Source organism: Mandrillus leucophaeus, unplaced genomic scaffold, assembly GCF_000951045.1.
Source record: "Mandrillus leucophaeus isolate KB7577 unplaced genomic scaffold, Mleu.le_1.0 Scaffold466, whole genome shotgun sequence".
Taxonomy (NCBI): Eukaryota; Metazoa; Chordata; class Mammalia; order Primates; family Cercopithecidae; genus Mandrillus; species Mandrillus leucophaeus.
The window spans coordinates 632,689-655,481 of NW_012104987.1; the positions used below are offsets into that span (position 1 = coordinate 632,689).

General features: G+C 39.6%; 1 protein-coding gene across 1 annotated transcript in view; it reads right to left on the bottom strand.

Moving 5' to 3' along the window:
* FMN2 (formin 2) overlaps positions 1 to 22,793 on the bottom strand; it is a gene marked incomplete at its 5' end in the record, with an annotated part of 438,038 nt that overhangs the window by 135,369 nt on the left and 279,876 nt on the right. The window contains one exon of the mRNA XM_011995030.1: positions 5,705 to 5,797. Within this exon, the coding sequence (XP_011850420.1) occupies positions 5,705 to 5,797 (93 nt within the window). The remainder of the gene's footprint in view (positions 1 to 5,704; positions 5,798 to 22,793) is intronic.

Below are 22,793 nucleotides of genomic sequence, written 5' to 3' on the forward strand. Positions count from 1 at the left end.
CCGCAGTAAGATCTGTGCACCCCAGTTCTTTGCTTCTATGTTAAAAGCTCAGAAAATCAGCGTCTGCTCATGCCAATCCAAGAAACATGTTCCGTCCACTGACCTCCACCTTCATATCCACAAGCCTAGATGTTGTTCAGTCCTCATTTACTCAGTGCATTTGAACATGTGCTACTATGAATATTTGCATTTGCTCTTTTCTGAAACTCTTCCTGATTCTGACTTCCGTAACAAAAGAATCTGTCAATTTTCTTCCTATTACCTCACTACTAACCTGGTTTTCCTCGGTCCATCCTAAAAATGCTATTCTCCTCCAGCACACTATCCCTGGATCTATTTTTTCTTATCCTCCTAGGTGACCACATCCATGCAAGAATAACCTTGCTTAAGATGCCCAGTCCTCAATCTCAGATCTCTATGCCAAGTCCAGCTCATATACGCAACTGTCCACTGGGGATGCCCACTTGCATGTTTACATATGGGTAACCATGCCAACCATTCAAATCTTTCCCTCCATGCGTGTTCTCTATCTCAGTGATTAGTACCCCCACTCACCCAGATACTCAAACCTAAAATCTAGACACCTACCCATCATCTCCTTGTCCGTTTGGTTCTATCTTTTTATTATCCCTCACAGCTATTCTATCTTCAGCACCATCACTGCTATTCTCTCTTCAGCACCATCACCACTTCCTTAGTCCAAGGCCTTCTCATTGCTTTACCAGCGTACCATAACGATCTTAAAAGTGGTCTCCTGCTTCCAAGTCTGATCTGCCCCCACTGATCCCTTGATCAATGGGAAACTGTTGCTCCCCAAGAGCAACTTCTGCTCCCCAAGACTTCTGGATGAAGCCTAAGTCCCTCAGCCAGGAATATATGTTCAGCCTCATCACACTCTACTCCCTCCCACAACGCAACTACCAACTTGCTTGTGTCCATTTCTTTGTGTTGTATTTTTTTCCTTCTGTAGTTTACACTCTCTCACCCTCCAATCATTCCTCCAATAATCAAGTATTACAGTCACTAAAAAGACTTGTCCTCTCCACAGGTGTATATTTAGCACCCCTCTTATAGTTTCATGCTCTGTAAGATAGAGTACATCTGAGTGCTGTTGAAGGAATCAAGCCCAGAAGGAAAACATACAACTGCAGTTGAGAGAGAAAGGGGAGGTAACTCTAGGAGTGGATTCCTGGATAAAAATAGGAGTATCAGGTCCAGAGCATGTGGGTAAGGATCTGCCTTTAATGAGAGCAGGACTTTCCTTCTCTTGTAGTGAAAGATGCACAGAAAGTACAGATTCAGATGCTGTTGGTTTGCAGAATGTGATGGTGGGTAGGTGTGGGAGCTTCTGTATAATCACGTAACTGTTTCTCATTGAGGTTTAAGGTGAGGTTATCATTAGAGACATAGGTAAATGGAACAGGAAGATTGTGAAGATTTGGGAAGGGATGATATAAACAAATCTCAGAAATAGAGAAAGCTCAATTTGCAAGGGAAATCTAGTAACATTGTCGAGAAAAATATGAGTTCTGTCAGTGGGTTCATGAATTTAAAGTGACAACTAGTCAGTGTCCTTGTAAGGACCTTCCTACAAACAAAAATGATCAGCTGCTCAATACTGTGGTGCAAATATGGAGAAGGCAAAGAGATGAGCTTAATGAGGGTTGCTGGACCTATGCCCGTGAGCAAGACAGTGTACACTGCACTGCGCATTGTTCTGGGTATGGGGTTACAGCAAGAAGCAATGCAAAATTGCCTTCTTAATGAAGCTTATACTATCGAAGGACAACTAAATGATGCAGTTGCAGACAGTGATAAGTGTTATGAAGAACATAAAGCTGGGTGGTGGTCAGAACAATTTTTGAGTGAGTATATTCTCAATTCTCCTAAGGAGAGTACAAATCTAGCACCTTCACAAACAATGAATGCCTTACAACAGTAGGGCTACATTCTCTAAATCTGCCTCTTTTAGGGCAGAGGTGAGAGATGTTCCCAGTGAGGAGGTGTTTAAACATAGACCATGAAATCTTGGCTTCAGTAGAACTAGGAAGATAGAGAGGGAAAATTGAATGGGTTGCAGGGCTAGATGAATTCCGTAAGACTCTTAGAGTGTGGGATCACTGACCACACAATAGCTGAATTACAGGGATAAGAGATGTTTCTGTTATACAGAGGCAGCTAATGCAATACAGACATTTGGGCAGTATCGGGCATAGTTTCTTGAATTGCTCAAGAGATTTTAGATTTTGAGGATGAGGCACATTAAAAAACACTTTGCTTGTATATACAAAAATATAATCATACCCATATAAATGAATCTAAGCACAGAGGCTGATGTAAGAATACTATTATTGATGGAAGCCTAGTTATAAGCAAAGATTTGGCATTTGTTTGTGCTAAGATGGTATTTTCTTTAGTTTATAATTTTAATTTTAGAATCATGTCCTGATAAACTAGAAGAAACATGAGGGCAAAAGAATTGGCTACATCCTTAAAAATTTACCTTTATTTTACATTTTTGAGACAGAGTCTTGCTCTGTCTCCCAGGTTGCAGTGGCACAATCTCAGCTCACTGCAATCTCTGCCTCCCAGGTTCAAGTGATTCTCATGCCTTCGCCTCCTGAGTAGCTGGGAATACAGGTGTGCACCACCATACCGAGCTAACTTTTGTATTTTTAGTAGAGATGGGGTTTCAGGCTGGTCTCAAACTCCTGGCCTCATGTGATCCGTGCACCTCAGCCTCCCACCGTGCTGGGATTATGAGAGTGAGTCACTGGGCCTGGCCTTAAAAATTTATTTGAAGGGAAATAATATGGTTGGGCTTTGTGTCCCCACTCAAATCTCATCTTGAACTGTAATGCCTATAATCCATATGTCATGGGAGAGATGAGGTGGAGGTAATTGAATCATGGGGGCAGTTTCCCCATACCGTTCTTATGATACGGAGCGAGTTCTCACGAGATCTAACGGTTTTTTTCATAAGGGGCTCTTCCCTCTTCGCTCAGCACTTCTCCTGCCTGCAGCCTTGTAAAGAAGACGCCTTGCTTCCCCTTTGTCTTCTGCCATGATTGTAAGTTTCCTGAGGCCTCCCCAGACTTGCTGAACCGTGAGTCAATTAAACATCTTTTCTTTATAAATTACCCAGTCTCGGGCAGTTCTTTATAGCAGTATGAAAATGGACTAGAACAGGAAACATATTTGGAACTCCATTGTTTCTCTACATGTTATTGAAAACAGCTTTGAGAGTGACTATGCTTAAAGTGAGACTTTTATTCTTTCATATTGTTAACACACTTATCTACACACATTTGATGTACACAGGTTTTTTTTCAAAAAATTTTCTGTTGTTGTTTATGTTGTTGTTATCACCTGTCTTCCAGGTAATGCAGAATGTAAGGTCCATTAAGACACATACATTTTCTCATTCACTGCTGTAAATCATACCCAACAGAATAGCTGGGCATATTGAAAGCGTTAAAATAATTTTTAAATGAACACAGAAGAGCAGATGCAGAGAAGAAACAAAAAGGCAACTGAAAGTGGTGGAAGGGGTGCCATGAAGACTTATCTTGTTTAACTTAACAGCAAAAAGGTGAAGCATTTCCTACTTCTAAGAATACAGTATATAGGTTAGTATCCTTACAACATTGTTTTCATTTAACATGGAGAAGTATAAAAAAGAGTTAATATCTGAGTTTCATAATAAGGAGGTTAAAAGATCTTCCTGGCTGGGCACGGTGGCCCATGCCTGTAATCCTAGCACTCTGGGAGGCCAAGGTGGGTGGATCACAAGGTCAGGAGTTCAAGAACAGCCTGGCCAACATAGTGAAATCCCGTCTCTACTAAAAATACAAAAAATTGGCCGAGCATGGTGGCAGGTACCTGTAATTGCAGCTACTTGGGAGGCTGAGGCAGGAGAATCACTTGAACCTGGGAGGTGGAGGTTGCAGTGAGCTGAGATTGCACCACTACATACCAGTCCAGTGACAGTACAAGGCTCCGTCTCAGGAAAAAAAAAAAAAAAAAATCTGAAAGGTTGTTAAAATCCAAAGAGATACTTACTTACATATTTAGTATGACTGGGCAATCCCATCTTTCCTACCAGGGAACCACTAGACAAATCCTAAACACCTCTAACTGCCTTTCAAATCATTATAAATGACTATCAGAGATATGATATTTGGCTGACAGTCTGTATTTTGAAAGCACATGTGTTGCAAAATGTAATTTCACTATTCGGTATGGAAAACACCAGTCTCAACGCCTGGTCTATAAATTGTGGATTCAAAAGATTATTTAATAAATCACATATAATGTGACCAAGAATATGAGTGACACTTGTTTACATTTTGGATGTGAAATCCAGTGAATAGATTGATTGTTTTTTTGAATAAATTCTAGGATTAAGGATTCCTTTCTTCTTATACGACAAAAATGAATATTCTATGCTTTTACCTATATTATTTCCTGTTACATTTTTTAAAAATGTGCTACATATTCTTGACTCCACAAACCCACTAGATGGAAAAAGCACGATTCACTTTTATTCACTACTAAGAGTGGAATGAGTTTACAATATGTTCCCTAATATTTACTACAGGACTAACGATTTCAGTCAAAGGATCCTTTAAGAATCAATGAATAGATTTTCCACTCTAAGTTATGAAGACCACGGAATTGGAAAATGACATTCACCTTGATTTATGAGTTTCACCAGAGTTCTGTTTCAATCTTCACAATTATCTTAAATGATTAAATAGTATTTTCCCATCTTAAAAAAAGCTGTGCCTAACATTTAATCAAATTGTAGTATGACTAATTCATTGTAAGTCATCATTAATGACACTTGAACAACCTATAACAAAATAAAGTATGGAGCCAATCTTCAGAGTTTTCTTGGCCTCAGTCTCAAGCCATGTCAGCCTCTAGGAGAATTCCTGAAACAGAAAGCACTTTCCCAGAGCGTGGCATGATACAAATCTGATCTTCAGAGGAGATGGAACATTCCAAAGTTGAAATATTTTGAGTAGTAAATGCTTTGATATAATTATAAGTTTCAGTGATTTCAAACATCAAGACGTTTAATAGATGTTTTCCTCTTAAATTTTTTTGTTTCTTTATTGTCTTCTAAAATTTTCCATCCCTGCCTATCTCCTAGAAATGCAGGAAGAGTCCATGAGATAATATTTATAATGTTTTTAAGCTCCCTGGAAGAAAGGTGTTGAATATCCAGAGGTATTGGTGTATCCCATTAAAAAATGGCAAATAATGCTCTGAAGATCTGAACAACATCAATATAGTCTGTTCTCTGGATACAATGTTTTGACAAGTCAAATAAATACCAGGTTGAAATGAGGTCATCAGCACAATTAAAATGTAAAATAATACCATCTAATTTTCTATCACAAAAAGCATAGAATTGTTAATGTCTTACAAAGATGAGTTATTTTAACTAATATCTAGTGTATTTACTGTCATGCAAGCAAACATTAATAATGAACATTATCCACAAAATAGCATGTTTATCAAATTGCTAGCCTCTTACAACTCTGTGACTCATAATTCAACTTAATCTGTTTTTCTGTAATGTCAAAATAAGCCCTTTAAAGCAATATGTATTTTTCAAACAATGCCTTTTACCTTTGTTTTTTTTTTTTTTCTGCTGAAAGGGGAGAAAAACATAACACATCTCTTTGGAATTTACCTTGAATAATAAATTGTTCCATGTTTTCTTTAAAAGGCTGCATGTGCTCTTTTGAGGAGACCTGGTATACTTTCCCCGCTTCAACTTCACAGGCTGAAATTAGACAGAACATTATTTAGAGTGTCACACTGTTAGTGGAGCATTAAGGCAATTTTGAAAACATCTTAGCTAATGTTAGAAAATTCTGTTAACTCCCCTAATCAGCATATGTTCTGCACACATTTTGGAAACATCCAAATACGGACATGAGAAGCCGATGATCAAGGCTTCCTTTTAGAGGGCTATAAAAAGAAATTGTGCAGAATTTATCATCTCAGTTTGATTATTCCCAAACCAATCAGTTGGGCATGTTATATAACCTCTAAATCTCAGTCTCTTCATCTGTAAAATGGGCATGATAGCAGAGCCTGCCTCACAGTGCAGTTATAAGGATCATATCTGTTAAGAGATGTAAAGTGTTAGAATAATGCCTGGCACAGAGTAAAGCAACATGTAACTATTTTCTATCATCATCATCATCATCATCATTATCAACTGACTGAAAATACAAGTTTATTCCTAAAGACCAAATTTCTGAAAAATAAAAAATAATAACATGGGTGGTAATGTTAGTACAGCATCTATTACATGTCAGATGCATTTTATCCATTATTCAACATAATCCTTAGAATTAAGCCCATAAAGCAGACATTATTACTTCCTTTTACAACTGAGAAAGTTAAGGCTCAAATAAGGCGCTAATTTGCTCAAGGGTCCACAGGTAATAAGCAGCACATTCATAACTGAAAGCCTGATCTAACACCAACGTTTATCCTCTTTTCATGCCTGTGGAATCATGAATGTCTTAGGTAGCCTACAGATTCCACTTAGATTAATATCAAGAAGTACGTCTAAGAAGATTTCTGAAGAAATGTCTGCCATTATGGTGAGAGCAAGAAACCAGAGCCAGTTAGGAAGTAATTCAACAATGAAAAGTACATATTTAAACACAAAACTTTGGATAGAACACATCTGATGAAAAAAAAACACAAACAAATGCAAAACCTCTCACTACAGTTCTTAAGGTAAGGTTGCCGTTTCTCCCAGGAGACTCTGTCTGCATTTCTAATATATTTTCTTTCTTTTATAAAGCTAAAGTTTTCTCTTTTTTCCCTCTAGGTCATTAGTTTAAGCATGGGAATCTAGGAAGGCTGTATTATTAGTGCACATTCTTCCCAGCAAATGTGGATGACTTTGGGCTTAGTAAAATCTAAGACCAGTGTAGGCAGATCCAGGGTTCTCCCTGCCTGTCTGCTTCTTATCCCTCACCTGTGCCCAGGTAACCTCTTGCAAGCTGGATGCTGGAGCATTTCTAACCCATATCCATAGCCCATGTATTCCATAGCTCCAGACTCAACACATGAAACTTTCACCCGAACAGAATTCCTCATGGACTTCTCTAAACCTTCCACCTCCCTTATTCTCCTTTCACTGGTAGCGCCACCACCTGACCTAAGTAACTTAAGCCAAAACAGGAAACTCATTCTCAACTCCCTCTCTTTATTCCAACATCCTGTTGTTTTTACCTCCATTCTTCAGTTGATCCCATCGTCTCCATTCCTGTTCTATTCTGGTACAAATGCCCTCATTGTTCCTACTAAGGCTACTGTGAAAACCTCTTGCCCTTGGCTTCCCATCTCCAGTCTTCCACAGATCCATGCTCCTCCTCATAGCCTTAAAAGCCATCCAGAAGAGACCCAATCTAAAACTGTTCAGTGACCTCCGCCCTCTCAGCTACACTCTGAATACAGGAAGAATTGCAAAGCCTACACCATGACTTGTAGCACCCACTACAATGTCAACTTTCCAACCATCTTTCAAACCATCCATCTCCCTCTAGTCCTGGTACCTTCCACAGACTCAATGCAAATGTTAATCTCCAGACGTAACTGCCCCTGAAAAGCATTCCCTGAACTCCCTACAGGGCCTGCATTTCTCCATTCCCTGCCACTTGTCTCCAAGCAGGATGAGGTGTCCCTCTTTGGTGATTCCGGGGCATCTTGTACATACAGAGTTAAGGCTGTCATTTACTGAGTACTTGTTATGTGCCAGGGATAGTATTAAGCATGTTACCCATACTGTTCCATTCAATCCTCATAAAACCCTTCGAAGTAGATGATTAACATGCTTACTTTACATCAGAGAAAAATGAACTACAAAGAGATTGCCCACATTTCTATAGTTTGCAAGCTGAGGAGGTGGGATTCAATATCAACTACCACACTATATTAAAGTTATTTGTAACTGTGTGTCTTCTGCCCCACTAGACTGAGCTACTTGAAAGAAAATCCATCTTATTTCCATTTGTGCCTGACTTAGGCAATAAATTGCTGTTGGATGGGTTAGTTGCTGTATAAATAGTTACTTAAGTGGAAATAACATTCTAGATGTTGAAATCTAGCAGACAGGGTTTAAAATTCCAGGTCACCCATCTACTGAATGTGCCTTATGATTTGGGGCTAATTACCTAACCTTTTTAGATCTTAGTTGCATTATATGGTAGTGAGTTTAATAAAATCTCTAACATTAGTGTGATGATTAGCCACAAGGGTGTAAAATGTCTGAAACTGACTTTGTGCTAGCTAAGTACATGCACAAAAAACAGGAGCTATTGCTGCTATTGTTTTTCTAAGGACCAAGTGGAGTTCAGCCTAAGGAAGTGTAAGATCAAATACAGGAGCTGTTTTCAAAGAGCTGAAGTGTGGTCTCATGGATGACTAGGTGTTGACATTCTCTGTGTTGATCTCAAGGAAGGAGGAAGTTGAATGAGCAGAAGTTAGAGATGTAGTTCTATGTAACAGGGATGGCTAGTGTTTACGGAACTCCTATAGTGACGTAACGTGCCTTCTGAGGCGGTGAGCACTTTGTCACTGGGATTATTCAGAAAGTAGCTGACTGCTTGTCAGAAATGTAGAAAGGGATGGGTCAGATGACAAGACATCCGCAGTCAACTTCCTGTGGGCTGTATCACTTACGACAGTCTCATGTAGCTGGAAATTCTGCTCTTTAACGATGTTTCTAGATGCATATTAAGGATATATTTAAATCATGTCATAAATTTGAGAGTTTCCTAAAACTGTGTAAGGATTCTGAATATATGGAAGACAAGTTATATCACTTAAAGGAAATAAGGCCGAGATTTAACAGCCCTCATCATTTCAGTGAATTATTTCTAGCAACGTCAGGTGACACAGTGTTCCCAAAAGTCTCTGAGCAGTTTTATTTTTAAATTTTTATTTTTTTTGAGACAAAGTCTTGCTCTGTTGCCCAGGCTGGAGTGTAGTGGCGCGATCTCAGCTTACTGCAACCTCCATCTCAAGCGGTTCTTGTGCCTCGGCCTCCCGAGTAGCTGGGATTACAGGCGCCTACCACCATGCCCTGTTAATTTTTGTATTTTTAGTAGAGACAGGGGTTCATCATGTTGGCCAGGCTGTTTTTGAACTCCTGACCTCAGGTGATCCACGTGCTTTGGCCTCCCAAAGTGCTGAGATTACTACCGGCCTCTGAGCAGTTTTTAATGTATACATGACACAGACATCGATCAACTATCTACTGATTCAAGGGACTGCTCTAGGCACTGATTACTGCTACAAACAGAACTGACAAAACCCCTGTCCTCAGGGAGCTTGTCTTCTACTACATTACAATCTTCAAGTAATGACTTTTCAATCCCAACGAGGAAAGTAAATAATAACTTTTCAATCCCAATGAGGAAAGTAAAATCCTATTAGCCTCATGTTTAATAACATACACTAGCATAGAAAAAAAAAATCTAATCTCTCACCTTGACTGATTTGCAAAACCTAAAAACCAGAGGCAAGGAAGGCTAATGTTTTCATTACTGGTCACAATTATTTCATTTTCCATTTTTAAGTTAAAAAGTAGAAGTAATAACTGTCCTTTTCTTCATGACATCATATACGTCCATGACCTCATACACACCCATGACCTCATACACACCTATGACCTCATACCATCCATGACATCATACAGTATCTTGGGGTCTAGGATCCTGTATGGGCATGCTACCACTAGAAACCTGCAGAATCATCTACCGGGTCTGGTGACCTAAAGAAGGATTTCATTAGCTGGGGAAGTAGAGAAAGATCACAGACTGCCTGTGACAAAGTCTTCTACATGGTGACAACCATCCTCTGGGCCTTCATTTTTACTCTAATATTGAAACAATAGAATATTCAACAGATAATAAAATGCATGCTATCATAATTTTCCTTCTTATTTTAAATTAATTTTCACTTAATTTTATCGATGTCCTTGGCCCATTCATATGAACTGTATTTGTACATCAATGCATGCAAAAACTATTTTTTCTATCTTTCCCCCTAACTTATAGAATTTTCTGTGCACAGTGGGAAACATGTAGAATTTCAGCTCTAGAAAAACTGTAACGTCATTTGCTGGCAGCCTCATCTCATCTACAGTCCTCCTTCTAGAAGGTCATGAAACATACCTGTCCAATGTCTGGGTGTTTTCAGTGATGTGCATTCTTATTGCTTCCAGGCAGCTTTTTCCTTACTAAGCAGCTCAAATTATTAGAATTCCCAACTGTATACTGAGTAAATCTCTCTCTACAGTGTACCCCCTGTGGAATGATATGTCTGGAGGTTGCTTTAAAATATTCTGGATATAGTCACACCAATACTTGTGCCATTACAAAGTAAAAAGATGTTTTTAAAAGTCCAGCATTAGTAGTTCGGGTCTTTAATGAGTCACAGAACAAGTCTGCTTGTTTTGAGGACAGATTTCTTCTCTACTCTCATCTCCTACGAGTCAGTCTCCATTTACTTTGCTATATTACCAGTACTTGGAATAATCTCCCACAGGCAATATGCATTCAACAATTCTTTGTGGAATGAATAAATAAATTCATTGTATCTTCCTGTCATAGTGAGCTTCTTGTTTATCTGCAAAATGTCTCGCTTATTCACATTTCTCCAACCCTTCCCCATGCTCTTCACCCACCAAACACACTCTCACCACTTAATGACCAGTTTTGAACTTCCACTTATCCTTTCCCAGAGTCTGGTTCAACTGTCACCTCAAGATAAGAGGGTCAATCTCCCCTCAACTTCGCATCTCCCTTTTCTACAGAACATGTACGAATGATATAGGATAGAATCAAAGCACTGGTTAAACAGATCTGGATCCAAGTCTAGTTCTTGTATTAGCTCTATAATCTTGGGCTAGCTACTTAAATTACCTCAGCCTCAACTAGGAGTTGAACTTAAAGTGCTAAGCTAGCTATTAGAAAACTCTTTTAAAAATAAAAAAGCTGTTAATTTTCTCATTGAATGTGTTTGTTTGTGCATCTTTGTTTCTGATTATAATTTGCATTCCTTGAAGCCAAGGGCTATCCTATTCACCTCTGTGTGTCAAGTGTCTGAAATGCAGAGGAAGTACTAAGACCCTGTATGAAAGAAAGTGCTTTCAACGATGCCCTAATGAAGGCCAAGGCTTTCCTTAATAAGGATATTAAGTCTTCAGTGTGATGTAAACCACCAAAACTCACATCCAAATTTCCAAAGCTCAGTGTGATATAAAACCTGTACAGTTATTTGTTGGTAATCGTTGCGTTACTTATTCACTATATTAAGAAGGAAGAGCCTGTTGGATAAATGTAAAAGTAGAATGTCATATTCTAGAGTTTCTATATTCATAACTCTAATATATTTTGTACATACACAATGCTATATATAAATATGCTCAATGTAATAATATATAAGGAATATATTTAGAAGATTGGACACCATTCTTCTCTTAACTGTAGCACATCGAGTTGCACAACATATCATCTTGGCTATTACTTATCATTCTCAAAATTGGTATGTGACTATGTAAATAAAAAAAAAAATACCAAACACTACAATCTCACAAACTTGAAGGGTCATTTAGAAACATTATTAAAAACAGAACAAAGATAGAGTTCCTGGAAAACTTGCATTACGGTCAAATCCAAATATTAAAAAACATTTGTTAGGAGACTGTTGGCATGACTGAGTAATTCCAATCATCTCAACTTTTGTTTAATTTAAAGACCTCTCTGAGCCAAAAAGATTTTATATTATGTTGAAGGGCTAGTATCAGAAAGCATGCATTAGGTTTCCAAATACAAAGAATAACCCAGCCAGAGGACAGAAAGAAAAATGTCAGACATTCCCACTGGCCAATGCACTCCAATACATCCATGCCATCCACAGAGTGGCACGTTGTGGGGCAAACACCAGTTTATCACTGTCAGATTAAAGCAAGAACATGACATGCCACTCCCTGGAATGAACCATGATCATGAAGAGTCTGGCTATTTTTTTTTGAGTAGGGAATTGGAATAATTTATACAAGTCTCCAAGTTCAATCAATGTTAATCACAGCTTAGAGTTGCTGCTTTGCTGTGAGCTTCCAAAAAGTTTCATCGGCATCTACAAACCTGCCTCAGCAAGTAGGAAGGAAGTCACGTAACAGACACAAAGGAAAAGAAATAACTGTAATCAGATCAGAAAGCCTCTTCTAAAATCCAACTGTTTTCCATGTAAGCCTGGTTTGTACATTATTCTGGGTGCAGTTTTAGGAAACAGACACCACTGTAGCCACTTAAAGCAGATCAATGTAGGCAGCAAGATGCTTGCAAAGTAGGTGTAAGTGCAGAGAGATTGGGTTCTACACTTGGTCTCCAAAAACTATAAAATCAGCCCACCAGGGGCATGCTATATATGCCACAGTCAGGATCTATGCTGTGTGGTAGGTACCACAGGCTCGACTTTTGGTTTTAGACTCAAACCTTACTTGTTAAGTCTGCACCATCAGATCAATCATTGCCCTGTGCCCCAACTCTGCCTCTCAATATTCACAGAGCTAGTGACTGGGCACTGGGAGAATAATTTGAGAACACCCAGTCTCTCCACAGAGTGAAGCAAACAAACAAGCAAAGCAAAACAAAAAACATAGAAATAGTAAAAACATTGATGTCTGGCCTCACTACCTTTCACAAATACTGCATATGTATTGACAAAAGCAAGAGTCAAGTTCAGACAGAAGGGAAGATACAGACACAATAAATATTTAGGGGGTAAAATTTGCAGAGCTTGGTAATTGAATGGAAGGTTACTGCTACTTCATGAAGATGTAAACTTCAGAATCAACCGAGGAGTCTTTTCAGAATGTACCTGACAGGGCTCCAACCTAAGTCATTTTGAAAAGTAATCTCTTTCCATCTCATACCAGTCAAAATGGCTTTTCTTAAAAAGCCAAAACAAAAAACAAAAAACAAAAAAAGGCTGGGTGCAGTGGCTTACATCTGTAATCCCAGCACTTTGGGAGGCCAAGGGGGGGCGGGTGGATCACCTGAGGTCAGGAGTTCGAGACCAGCCTGGCCAACATGGCGAAACCCTGTATCTACTAAAAATACAAAAAATTAGATGGGCACGGTAGTGGGCACCTGTAATCCCAGCTACTTGCGAGGCTGAGTCACAAGAATCACTTGAACCCAGGAGGCAGAGGTTGCAGTGAACCAAGATCGCACCATTGCACTCTAGCCTGGGCGATAGAGTGAGACTCTATCTCCAAAAAAAAAAAAAAAACAAAACAGGTAAAAAACAAAAAACAACAACAACAAAAAAACCAGCCTATACTGGCAAGGCTGTAGAGGAAATGGAATGCTTATACATTGTTGATGAGCATGTAAATTAGTCCAGCCACTGTGGAAAGTAGCTTGAAGATTTCTTAAACAATTAAGAGTTGAACTAGCATTCGACCCAGCAAACCAATTACTGAGTATATATGCCCAAAGGAAAATAAATTGCTCTACCAAAAGGACACATGCATTTGTATGTTCATTGCTGTGCTATTCACAATAGCAAAAACATGGAAGCAACCAGGGTGCCTGCCCATCAATAGTGGAATGAATAAAGAAAATATGGTACATATACACCATGGAGTAGTATGCAGCCATGAAACAGAACCAAATCATGTTCTTTGCAACAACATGGATGCAGCTAGAGGCCATTATCCTAAGTGAAATAATGCAGAAACAGAAAACCAAATATCACATGTTCTCACTCAAAAGTGGGAGCTAAACATTGAGTATACACGGACATAAAGATGAGAACAATCAATGCTGGGGTCTATTAGAGTGGGGAGAGACAGAGGGGGAAAAGAGTTGAAAAACTACCTATTGGGTACTATGCTTACTACCTGAGTGAGGGGATCATTCATAACCCCAAACCTTAGCATCATACAATATATCCTTGTAACAAAACAGCACATGTACCCCCGATTCTAAAAAAAAGTTGAAGAAAACCCCAAAACATAAAAGTAAAAAAAGAAAAGTAATCTCCATGATAAGGCTCATAAAAAGGCCACATGGAGATCCTAATGTGCATTGATGAGTGCTGTAGGGAGGAGAACAGAGGATTCCAAATGGATGTATAGTCTGGGTGGCTTTGAGATGGAAAAGGAGGAAGAAGAGTAGCTTTCAGAGGAAAGAAAATGCATTTGGTTTTGAACTCACTAGGTTTCAGATATCAGTGGAACATCCAGCTATAGCTTTCAGGTAGTTGCATGTATGAATTTGCAGCTCAGATAACAGAAACTCTGAATTTCGATAAAACCACTTGAGGAATGCATGTACACAGTGAGAAGACGAGTAGGCCGAAGTCGAACAGCTGAAGAATGCCAACTTTAATGAAGCAGCAGAGAAAGAGAAGGTCATGAAGAAAGAAGATTCAGAAGGAATTGTGAGGTTATCAGGAGTGAGTGGGGCTAAGGAAGCTAACAGGATAGTGAGCTATGAGAAGTTAGTCAAATGCAACAACATCAAACGAGATAGGGGCTGAAACAAGACATCCATTCAATTTGGCAAATAGTGCTAACAGTTTTAGTAATGCTAGGCACAAAAGACCAACTGTCATAAAGTGAGGAAGAAATGGGAAATAATAAATCAATGAACTCAGAAGTTGACCAGAGATCTGTTAACCATCTGAACTGCTTAGCACCAGGATCCCAGAACAGCTGCCAGTAAAGGAGGGCATGGGAAAAATGATGAATAAATGAAGAGGAATCTTCCACAGCTTCTGGAAAATTCTCAAAATGTTTTAGTCTTACCAATGGTGGATCATTAGATCCAACGGCATACTACAAAAAACATGTTATTTAAATGGACTATTTCCTCCAAAAGATGGATTTCAGAAGAATCTGATCACTAACAATTAAATATATGTAGATTGATCTCCTTATCACATAAATGTATGAAAGGGGACAGAGATAACACACATACAAATCCCACAATACCTTACCACTGTCATAAATTCTATTTGTTCTGGGTACACTAGTTTATACTGAAAGCTAGCAAGAACCGAATGGTTTTATAAGTATACTCTTCAACAGGTGTTTCGCAGGAGTAATCTTCAACAGAAGAGATTTTCAAGGTGAACACTGTTTTAAATGGAAATGAATAAAAGGATATATTATAAATTTTAGAGTTTTGCTGCTTACGTAATCATTCCTACAAGATAATTCTCAACGTGTCACCCTCCATACACAACTGGTTATGTTTTCAAACATGATGCACGTCCATGGACAGGTCCACTGTATGGGTTAAAGACAGACAAAACACACTGGCTGTGCTGTAACACGTAAATAACAATAGAAGTTGCTTCCTCGAGTTCCCATGAGGGATAAATAAGTGAATATAGGTAAAACACCTAGAATGGTGCCTGGAGGTGAGAAAGGGCTATGGAAGTTTTGACCATTATTATCGTTGTTACCACTGTTACTGCTAGCAGCAAAAGCACACAGAAAGGCAATATACCCTAGAACCAAGAACACAGGCCCTGGAGGCTGGGTCTGCATCCTGGCTCTTCCCTTTACTCGTTTGCACTTTGGCCAAGTATGTAGCCTCTCTGTGTCTCAGTTTCTTCATCTGTAACATGGGGAAAATCATAGTGTCTAATTAACAGAATTGTGAAGATAATTGATTTTATATAGGTAAATACATAAGGACACCAAACAGTGCTTCACATGCAGTAAGAGGAATAGAAGTGTTTGCGGCAATTGCTGCTACTACACTAACAGCATCATATACCATCACGGTTACCATTGCTACCAAACAGGAAACTGAGCACTTATCTCGGCATCTCGAGAAGCACTGAAGGCGATGCTTCAGGTTGGGAGTGGGAATGGCGTTTGTATAAGAACAACACAGAATGTGTCACAGGTTTTTTCAAACACAGTCTTTATCGGTGGTAATGAATTACTTATGACCTATTTTAGACTTAAGACACACCTCATAATTCATGATGACACACCATAGGTTGATACTTTGGATGACACTGGCTGGACTAGATGATCCCTCCGGGTCCTACTGACACTGCTTGTTGTGCTCTTCAGTTTATCTACATGTTCACAAAGAGGAGGAAGTCATCCTTCATCATCAGTTAGGGTCTAAGTCTTGGTCTGATATGAGCAAGTTCTCCAAGCTAATTACTCATGGGTCAAGGAATAAAGATGTGACAAATGGTGAAAGTACGCTGTTGACAATGAACTTCCTTCACACATTTGGCCTTGGGAGACAGAAAAGGTTAACACGTATCCATCATTATAAACAAGGCCACAGTGGTCATTTAGATAATTTAAATGAGTGTACTGTATTAGTAAGGGATAGTCCAAAATGAAATTAAATGAATTCTGCATTATTTAATTGTGATATCTATACAAATAGCATCATTTGATAGAGCATAAAATTTCACAAGTTTGTACTCTGCTAGCTTTAGGAGGGGTCACTAGTGTTGATTCATTTCTCTTGACCTTGAACATATTGACTGACACCAAGGTTTCATATCAGGTGTAAGAGATGAAGTCATGAGAATTAAAGAACACACAGTTATTTAATGAGTTATTTAATATCCTTAGTCTTCTGGCCTGTATACAAACATTTCTAGTTACCAGGGGCTTTCGACTTTTAAGGTTAGCCCTTCTACTGTTTCAGCTCCCATCTTTAGACGGATCTTCACGTAGAAATGAATTTTGCCCACCTATCGCTCCTCGTACTGACCTTTTTCTTATCCTCTGGTATGACACAGACTTATTAACTGAAATGCGTGACTCAAGTAAGCAAAACATCTTTCTATCATACTGGACATTGGTCAGAATCTTCCGTATTACGTCTGTTCTTACTTTTTCTACTCAAATTTTGGAAATGGACACAATCATCTTTGAGGTTATCTAGAATGCAACCATAGAAGAACTAAAGTGAGAAGACAACATTAAGAAATGCTCACTGAGAGAAGAGTACAGTATGGTTTAAATATTTTAAGAGTTATAAATCTCTTCCATGTATTCTTAACTTGAAGAGCTGTAAGAGAGATGGATGGGACCACCTTAGAATAATATAAATAATATAATACTAAAGAATAAAATAAATAAACAGCATTTCAGTTATTAAGATATTGTCTCTTAGCTCCAAAACTACTTTTTTGTACTAGGGCTTGGGACACTGGTGCTGGCAGCTCAGCAAACTACCTCTCTCCTTTGCCCTCTGGCTTCCCAACAGGTTTCATCAATGAAGGGAGAAGAAAGAGGCTGGAGGTGGGAGGAAGAGGAGGAAGATGGTTGAAGAGATTCATTCATCTCATGAGCGTTGCCTCCAAACACTTCTCACCGCCACAAATCCGCAGGTGTTTCTAGTTCCTGGCTTGTTTCCACAATCTCAAATCCGGTATCACTGCACCCCTCAAAAGTACCAGCGCAGCCAGGAAGAATCCCTTCTCCAAGCGCTCCAGTCCCAGCTGTGGAGGCTCCCGTCTTTGACCTCCTCAATCCCAACTCTTCAGGGTACCCCTCCACGCCACTCAGGCCCCATTTGCAGCAGTGGTAACTCTCCTCAGAGGTCCAGGCCCAAGCCCCAGAGAGCTCTCTATCCAAAGTTCTAGATTCTTTGCTAACCCCAACCTCTTCACTGTATTCCCCTGGCCCTACGGATGGCAGCCACTTTCCACATTTTCCTCAGCATCCTCTTTCTGCATTTAACATCCTTCAACATGCGTTTAACTTCATTCTCTATGTTAAATTACTTCTATTAAAATAGTAAATGCGGTTTTTGTTTCCCCAGCTTCACACAGAACTAGTAGAAGGGGTAACCAAAATTAATGGATTACATTTCTCTAAGTACTCAACAGCTTTCTGACACTGGAAGTTATTTCTAATGTATTAATTGCTTATAAATAATGTCTACTTGAATTGTTGACCATAAAATATGCCAGTTTCTCAGATTGTTTTTCCCAAATAAGTTTTATATTATTAGCACCGCCATGTGCAAATATATAAAGTCTTAAACATAGTTTGTTCTTTAATTAAATTTCTTATGTTCCTTAATGACACTTATTTTTGAATATGCTATTATACAATTTCTTCATAAAGTATAGGAAAGGCTGAACAATCACATATGTCACATTCATGGGGCCCAGATGACTGAATTTCAACTCAAATTCAAACATATTCCTGGGTGGTTGCCTATTTTTCTTTCCTCTTAAATACAATTATTAAAGATGTACTGTGGAGCATACATAACATGTGTGTAACGTGTAAAGACTAAGTGAACATTCACCTACATTTCCAGTTTAAGAAGCAGAACATAGCCAATGCTTTGGAAAAATTCAGTGTGTTCCTCTCTGTCCCTGTCTCAGGCCCAGAGGTAACTACAACCTTTAACTTTGTGTTTCTCATCCCCCTGCTATCCCTAAACAAGTGAAGTTGCCCTCCCTTATCCATGGGTTTGCTTCCTGTGGTTTCAGTTACCAGTGGTTAAGCATAATCTGAAAATATTACAGCATTTTAAGAGGGAGAGAGAGAGACACCACATTTATATAACTGTTATATACAAATAACACTTGCATACAACATTTGTATAACTTTTATTACAGTATATTGTTATAATTGTTTTTATTATTAGTAATTGTTATCAATCTCTTACTGAACCTAATTTATAAATTAAGTTTTATCCTGGCCTAATTATTAAGTATAATTAGGTATGTACGTATAAGAAAAACATAGTACATATAGAGTTTGGTACTATCCGTGGCTTGAGCCATTCACTGGGGGTCTTATTCTCCACAGATAAGGGGACACTACTGTACTTGTCTATATATTTGAACTTTAAAAATGGAAATCACACTGTTCATATTTTTCCTAAAACTTGTTCTTTCTCAAGCTTGTGTTAATAAGATTTATCCATTTTTAATGCAGGCAAATACAGTTCAATCAGTTTCACAGTTCAACAGATGTCCTTTGAAAGAAGATACCATAATTCACTCAGCTATTATTTCGTTGAAAAATATCTGAGGGTTTTGGTGCTGCTGCTATCAGTATGAATGCCATTACGTATTTCACCTGGTCACCTGTGCACTGTAGTATATATCTAGGGGCCAAGTGCTGGGTCAGAGTATAGACATCTTTGACTTAATAAGATATTTCCATGGCCAGGTGTGGTGGTTCACGCCTGTAATCCCAGCACTTTGGGAGGCCGAGGCGGGGGAATCACTTGAGGCCAGGAGTTTGAGTACAGCCTGGCCAACATAGCGAAACCCTGTCTCTACTAAAAATACAAAAATTAGCGGGTCATGGTGGTGCACGCCTGTAATCCCAGCTACTTGGGAGGCTGAGACAAGAGAATCACTTCAACCCAGGAGGCAGAGGTTGCAGGGAGCTGAGATTGGGCCACTGCACTCCAGCCTGGGTGACAGAGCAAGACTCTGTCTCAAAAACAAAACAACAAAAAGATATTGCCAGATGGTTTCTCATGGGATCGAATCAACTTTCATTTCCATCACCAGTGTAAAAGCGTTCTCACCAATCTACATCTTTGCCAATATTTCACATTCTCTGACTTTTAATATTTTTGAAAAGAATAACAATCACCAGTGATAATGATCAAGATGAAATTCTCAGTATGATTTGAAAAGTTATTGACATTTACACTCTCATATTTAACATGTCAGGCACTTCTGCAAATCACTGTTTATGTGGCTATCAGTGAATCTTTGTTAAGGTTCTCCTGTAGGGCAAGTTCATCAGACAGCTTTGCTGAAGAGGAATTATTTTAGCTAAGTATATTCATTTTAGCTGAATCATTTAGAAGAATGAGTAGAAGTTTGCCAATTAAAAATGGAAAAAGAAATGACTCGGTTATGGAGAATGAAACATTCTCATGAACTGTTGTAAATGACTATAATCTCACGGTAAACTTGTACCACATATGTGTAGACCATGCTTTCATGTGGTATTTGTTTATACCAGGTCCCTGAAAGAAACAGAATCTTATGGCTTTGCATTAAACTAAGTTGGCTATTGCTCTAAAAGCAAACATTTTTGCAAAGTACACACTGTAACACAATCACAGATAATTTGTAAAATAAAATGTACCTTAACTCAAAATGACAGGGACGTAATCATCTGTAATTAGCTGTGGTTTTCACCAGGCAGCTGGGTCAGAACAGCAGGCAATCAGTAAAAAGGAGAAAATACAGTTTTGTTATGTTTTTCTTAATATATATAAATGGCATCAAATCTTAGAATTCAATGACTAATGACTTAAATGACTTGAAAAATTTTCTTAAATTATTAATTTTCCTCATTAATTCTCCTTTCTGATGGCAAAGTCACCACTGAAAGTGAGAGGTGAAGCCAGCTGGATTTCCTGGGTTGAGTGGGGACTTGGAGAACTTTTCTGTCTAGTTAGAGGATTGTAAATGTACCAATCAACATTCTGTGTCTAGCTAAAGGATTGGAAATGCACCAATCAGCACTCTGTTAAAATGCACCAATCAGTGCTCTGTGTCTACCTAAAGGATTATAAATGCACCAATCAGCACTCTGTAAAATGGACCAATCAACATTCTGTAAAATGGACCAATCAGCACTATGTAAAATGGACCAATCAGCAGGACGTGGGTGGGGCCAAATAAGGGAATAAAAGCTGGCCACCCGAGCCAGCAGCGGCAACCTGCTCGGGTCCCCTTCCATGCTGTGGAAGATTTGTTCTTTCACTCTTCACGATAAATCTTGTTGCTGCTCACTCTCTGGGTTCGCACTACCTTTATGAGCTGTCACATTCACTGCGAAGGTCTGCAGCTTTACTCCTGAAGTTAGCGAGACCACCATCCCACCAGGAGGAACAAACAACTCTGGATGCGCCACCTTTAAGAGCTGTAACACTCATTGCAAAGGTCTGTGGCTTCACTCCTGAAGTCAGCGAGCCCATGAACCCACTGGAAGGAAGAAGCTCCAGACACATCTGAACATCTGAAGGAACAAACTCTGGACACACCATCTTTAAGAACTGTAATGCTCACCACGAGGGTCTGCGGCTTCATTCTTGAAGTCAGCGAGACCAAGAACCCACTGGAAGGAACCAATTCCAGACACATTTTGGCAACCACAAAGGGACTATCGACTATTGCCAAGCAGTGAGTACCATCGGACCCCTTTCACTTGCTATTCTGTCCTATTTTTCCTTAGAATTCGGGGGCTAAATACTGGGCACCTGTCGGCCAGTTAAAAGCAACTAGCATGGTCACTGGACTACAGACACAGGTGTCAGGCTTTCTGGGAAAAGGCTCTCTAGTGTTGGTTTGCCTGGAACCAGCTTCCGCTTTTCCTGTACTTCTGGGCTGAGCCAAGGTTGACAGGGAGGAGAGCCATTTAGCTCTGGGATCTCGACAACAAGTTGGTTGACCCTGCGGCCATAAGTGGAACTCTCAAAGTTACGTCGCCCAAGTGAAACTCGCCCATATAGCCTATCTATCCTGACCTTTGTCTCCTGGGTCCTAATACCTGTCAGACAAACTTCCTCTTGCCTTTCTTCTCTGAGGCTAGTCCTGCTTCTAAAAACCACTCCCTATCTCTGGTGCTTTTCTAGTTTCTCCTATAAGAATGATTTCTAGTATAAACTTCAGGACTCTGTTACCTTCTTTAGGCTCTCAGGCTCACCAATCAGAAAGACACAATTTTTGCCCAAAGCCCCATCATGGGGGCGGGGGTCACTATCTGGAATTTTAGGATCCCTCCTCAGACTAGCAGGCCTGACAAAAGCTAATCCTCATGCTAGGATATGGGGAGCCTCAGAAATGATATCCTTCCTATTCAAGTGAGGACAAAAGGCGTCACTCTTCCAACCCTGGAGATCCCTTCCCTCCCTCAGGGTATGGCCCTCCACTTCATTTTTGGGGCATAACATCTTTTAGGACAGGGGCAAAGTCCCAATACTATCAGGAGAATGCTTAGGACTCTAACACATTTTCAAGAATGCATCGGTAAGGGCCACTAAATCCAATTTTTCTTGGTTCTCTTTGTGGTCTGGGAGTACAGGCAAGGGTGCAGGTTTTCGAGAACGAGTCGGTAAGGACCACTAAATCCGACCTTCTTCATTCCTCCCTGTGGTCTAGGAGGAAAACGAGTGTTTCTGCTGCTGGGTCAGTGAGCACAACTATTCCGATCAGCAGGGTCCAGGGACTGTTGCAGGTTCTTGGGCAGGGGGAGAAACAAACAAACCAACACTGTGGGCGATTTTGTCTTTCAGATGGGAAACACAGGTATCAACAGGCTCACCCTTGAAATGCATCCTAAGCCATTGGGACCAATTTGACCAGCAAACGCTGAAAAAGAGGTGATTCATTTTTTTCTGCACTACGGCTTGGCCCCAGTACTCTCTCTGATGGGGAAAAATGACCACTTGAGGGAAGTATAAGTTACAACACTATCCTGCAGCTTGACCTTTTCTGTAAGAGGGAAGGGAAATGGAGTGAAATACCTTATGTCCAGGCTTTCTTTTCATTGAAAGAGAATCCACAACTATGTAAAGTCTGTAATTTACATCCCACAGAAGGACCTCTCAGCTTACCCCCAATATCCTAGCCTCCCTAGAGCTTCCCTTCCTATTAATGATAAGCCTCCTCTAATCTCCCCTACCCAGAAGGAAACAAGGAAAGAAATCTCCAAGGGACCACAGAAGCCCCGGGCTATCAGTTATGTACCCTTCAAGCTG